We start from the raw sequence: 5,000 nt of genomic DNA, 5'->3' as shown, positions 1-5,000 counted from the left end.
TTGAGCAGGAAACATAACAGCTACCTGCTCAAGGAAACCTAAGCAAGATACTTAAAGGATTCCTCTGGTGTTGGTGAAAGTTAGCCTCATTTTGCAGATTGGCATCTCTCCCTTATTGCTGTTTTTTATTTATTTTTTACCTTTAGATAGAATAAACATTTTATATATCATGCATTTTATGTAATCCTAACTTTTGAAAACAGAGTTGTAGCGGAGACAAAACTAGCTTGTAGCTTCAACTAATTTGTGGGATGAATTGTGGAATGATAACGCGTACATATCGTAAATGACAACCAATATCATAAATGAGATTGAATGGCATCTACAAGGTAGCGAACACCAGTCTCATTTTAGCTAATTGTGTGTGATAGTGCCGTGTAAACATCCACAGCAATTTCATAGGGGAGAGAGGCCAAGCTGGAAAATGAGGCTACCTTTCATTAACACCAGAGGAATCCTTTAACCCCTACCTGCTGCAGGGGCTCCGCACTAGCTGGCTGAGCCTGCGGTCCAACAGTGAGAGAAAGAGAATTTCAAATTGGGGGATTAATGAAGTAAATAAAGTATATTCATTCGTTCATTCATTTTCTCTTCTCTTAAGCCTTTTCTGGGTGACGGGGGGGCTGGAGCCTATCCCAGAAGGCAGGGAAACAACATGGAGAGGTCTCCAGTCTATCGCAAGGTTAAACAGACATACAACTGTACACTCATTCATACCTATGGGAATTTTTCGAGTTCCCAATCCACCTGACTTGCATGTCTCTGGAATGTGGGAGGAAAAAAACAGAGGATCCCATGTGAACACGAAGAGAAACTACAAACTTCTTCTGCTAAAATGCAATATACCATGCTACTAAACAAATGAATACATATATGTGGGATATGTATAGTCTTCTGTCCATAATGTGTCTTGCACACTGTGTAAGGTCTTGTTTCCTATGTGTGTCAGCATGTAGTGTGTAAATCTCTGAGTTGTCAATATGTCTCTATGTCATCAATGTCACCAAGACAAACTCCTGAACATTTATTGCTGTTGGGATTCAGGTGAGTCTGATTCTGTTGATTTCCAAGAGACCAACAGGCAGACAGAAAAACAGACAGACAGAAAGACAAGTATAGACAGGCAGACATAGAGGAACAAGGAGCAATGAAAGCAGACGGACAGCAAAGCCCAAATAGATCCAGTCGGTCAACCAGAAAACCGTGTAAGATGGAAAATGCATAATCCTGGAGCATAATATAAAACCAGTGTTGTCGCTGTTTGGAGAGAGGCAGACAATGGGATAGCCATGTTCTCTCATCTACTGAGGCCTTGTTCTCAGGGTTTCAATTAGGGCCTCCTGATTTCCCCTGGGGCTCCTCCCTCTCATGGAGACGCCTCATTAACAGAGGAAACACACACACACACACACACACACACAGAAACACTGCATGCAGGCACACACACATGCGCAAACACACACACACACACACACACACACGCAAATTCCATCCAGTGCTTACCCCTGACTTCTCATCGAAGATCTTGATCCCGCCAAAGGAAACGGTCAGAAACACCTTCTGTTTGTGTTCCCCTTTAGACCGTGCTGCCGCAGCTATACCCTGAGGACGGACAGACAGACAGGCAGAAAGAGAGAGAGAGAGACAGAGACAGAGAGAGAGAGAGAGAGAGAGAGAGAGAGAGAGAGAGAGAGAGAGACAGACAGGCAGAGAGAAAGACAGAGAGACAGACAGGCAGAGAGAAAGAGAGAGACAGACAGGCAGAGAGAGAGAGAGAGAGAGACAGACAGAGAGAAAGAGAGAGAGACAGACAGGCAGAGAGAGAGACGGAGAGAGACAGACAAGCAGTGTTAGTGTTAACAGCAGGGTTAGAAACAGGACAGGAACACATACACATCATTGTTGTTGGATGAAAACCTCATAACTCCAATGTTTGGGATTTTCATGTTTTAACTGGAATTGAAGGATCAGATGCTTAAATTCTACAACCTTTTCAAAACCAATTAGATGAACTCAAAAATACAAGTCTGTCAAACAGGCTGTTTGTCATAGTTCCTGAAAAGTTGACCTTTCTGGACAACAGCAAGATGGCACCTGCTGGCTCACATAACCGTAACTAGCTGAACGGTGTGACATCAGGTCGAGATATTTCCAGCGCAGCTACAATGCAGTTTAATAGGAGAACATTTTTCAGCTAAAACATCAACAGTAAACATCAGGTTTTGGTGTTACAGTCAGATACCTTAAATTTCTCCAGTGACAGTAAGCTCAATAGATCATAATGTAACGCATCCACAAGACAAGTTACGTTTTGCATAAGCGGAGCGACACTTTTTCGCGATAGTTGTCATTATCGTCTACACTTACACTTAAAAAACGGACTTACAGTAAGTTAGCTTGAAATTGATATTTGGTGGCTATTCATTTTTCTACCTTCAATAACTTGTAAATCAAACAAGTAAAACCACATTGATGAATATATTTGTAGCCTAATTAGTGGAAGAGGAAGAACAATTTAGATCAATATTTGAGAAAATATTTTTCTTATGTATAAACACTGTGGTAGTAAATTATTCATCCTCTCTCAGTAATCACAAATATATTCATTAATGTGCTTTTACTTGTTTGCTTTACAAGTTATTGTAAGTGGAAAAAAACAAAACAAATATCCACCAAAAGTCCAATATCCAATATCAAGCTAACTTTACATCCTGTCATGTGCTGCCCACAGCTGAATGCAACAAGTTGACACCGCTCTCTGAGGGTTGTCGAAAGGCATTCTGGGAAAATGCAGATCACTAACTGAAGCACACGTAGACGAAGCAGGTGGAGGGAAAACGGGTACAACACAAAGGTAAATTACAACACTTCATAAAGCTCTTGGAATGCATCACAGATTTATAATATTTAACAGTATAAGAGAATTCGAGGGTGGAATTTTCCTTTACCGCCACCCCCCACCCCCGGGAGAGCACAGCAGAGTCACAAAATGAGAAGAAATGAGAGAAGAAGAAAGATCAGAGAGTTCAGGGAGAGGGGGTAGGAGAGGGAGGAGCAGTATGAAAGAAGAGGAGGGGAGATCAGAGAAAAAGAGTTGATGGATTTCCTGTCTGAATAAATGAGGAGGAGGGAAGCTGTTTGATCAATGAGCTGTCTCCCCGCTCCTCACCCTCCACACCTAGGCTGAATCGTGTTTTCACGACACGTAAGCAAAACGTAAATCTGTTTTTCAGAATTGAAATATCTCCTGCAGTTAACACGTATTCTGTGTTAACAAGTATTCATGTGTTAATAAATACAGCACAGCATTCTTCACACTGACAATTTTCAAACTGTTTGAGTATACATTTTTGGAAACAAAGAAAAATCGAAATTTATGGTAACACTTTGGATTATTCAGGGACATTTGAAAAAAAAGTTATCTATATAGCCTAGATTCTAAAATGAAAATTAATATTTCACCTGGATTCACAAAACGTATTTCACAAAATCGACTACTAGTTCATTAGAATGATACTTATGAATAAATAATTAATTTTCGCCCAGGTTTTCAGCCCCTTTCTCTTTCTCCATCTTTCTCTTCTCTCTCCTCTTGCCCTTCTGTAATCTCCATTCCCAATTATTCTCCTCCTCTTTTCCTCTGTCCTCACCTATAGTAACTCTCCCATCTCTCTACCTCTCCTTCTAACTGTTCCTGTCGTTGCAAATGAGACACTCAACCCAAACCCCTTCTCATCCTAAACGCCTCACCTCCTCTTCCTCATATCATCTACTTCCCTAAGAATTATAACCTCCTGGCCTTTCATCTCCCTACTCCCACCCTCTTCCTCTGGCTGTTAAGAAACGTCAGAGAATGGTGTATTTCTCTTTCCTTGTGTGCACACACAAGGACAGCAAAACATGTACTGTATATCCAACACTTTTCTAAAGTTGAGGAACTATTTATAGACTGATGACCATGTTGACTTTTGACCATTTTTGAAATTGTACAAGAGTTTTCGTGGGTCCTGGAACTTAAAGCTGCACTACGCAAGGTTTTTATGCAAAAAATATAACTTATCAGCCTAAATCATGAAGTGAGGCTGCCCGAGAAGGGCATCCCGTCCCCACTAATTGAGATGCCACAGATTTTCCCTATTTGCCCAAATTAAATTATGGTGTCAGGTAACAGTGCTGGGAAATCTTTGCCATGCACAAGAAGTGACAATTTGAAACTTGTGCTTCCCAAGAGCGGTCCCAAGTGGTCCCAAGAGACTGCAGTTTACCAATGTGTCACTTCTGGGTTTTGAAGTCCTAAATTTCAAACAGTTACGTCTCACTGCCTTTTGGGGGCACCAACATGCAAAGCTGGATAGTTCAGCTTTAATCAGCAGATAAAAAGACCATGTAAATTCTCAATTAAAGACAGAAGAAAACAAAAGTGTTATGAGTTATGAGGTTTCCATACACACAGAGAGAGAGAGAGAGAGAGAGAGAGAGTGAGAGAGCAAGAGAGAGAGAGATAGCGAGAGATAGATAGATAGATAGAGAGAGAGAGAGAGAGAGATTGAGAGAGAGAGAGAGAGAGAGAGAGAGAGAGAGAGAGAGAGAGAGAGAGAGAGAGAGAGAGAGAGACTATCCTTACCTTGAGCTTCATCATTGAGTCCTGACACAGTTTGTCTCCGCGGGCAGCAGTGACCTCGTCCAGGCCGATGAGCTTGGCCTTGTAGCGGACGCCATCGCCCTTAAAACGCCTGATGAGAGCCGCCTCGCTGCGATCCTGCCCTGCAGACACACGCACACACACACACACATGCACACACACAGGGAGAGGAGAGAGAGAGAGAGACAGTCAGGAGTGGAAGAGAGAGGACACAGAGATATACTCTTTGGTGACCGCAAGGTCAGCAGACACTGTTGCAGTCTACAGTGCGTCTTCCAGTCAAGGACCTCCATCTACCTCGGACCAATGCCATTACCAAGGGATCATCAATCACACAGACCACAAAAGACTTCAACAG

The 5,000-nt window shown here is 42.2% G+C and overlaps 1 protein-coding gene across 1 annotated transcript in view; it reads right to left on the bottom strand.

The window, feature by feature from the left end:
* Positions 1–5,000, bottom strand: part of dab1a (DAB adaptor protein 1a) — a 39,563-nt gene that overhangs the window by 21,332 nt on the left and 13,231 nt on the right. Inside the window, exons 2-3 of the mRNA XM_071524988.1 lie at positions 4,625–4,764; positions 1,504–1,602 (exon numbers count right to left, since the gene is read on the bottom strand). Of these exons, the coding sequence (XP_071381089.1) occupies positions 1,504–1,602; positions 4,625–4,764 (239 nt within the window). The remainder of the gene's footprint in view (positions 1–1,503; positions 1,603–4,624; positions 4,765–5,000) is intronic.

This window comes from Centroberyx affinis, unplaced genomic scaffold, assembly GCF_046629955.1.
Source record: "Centroberyx affinis isolate AG114_WGS23_722 - 3 ecotype Tasmania unplaced genomic scaffold, CSIRO-AGI_Caff_v1 ptg001253l_1, whole genome shotgun sequence".
Classification (NCBI taxonomy): domain Eukaryota; kingdom Metazoa; phylum Chordata; class Actinopteri; order Beryciformes; family Berycidae; genus Centroberyx; species Centroberyx affinis.
This window is presented reverse-complemented; position numbering and strand designations above follow the sequence as displayed.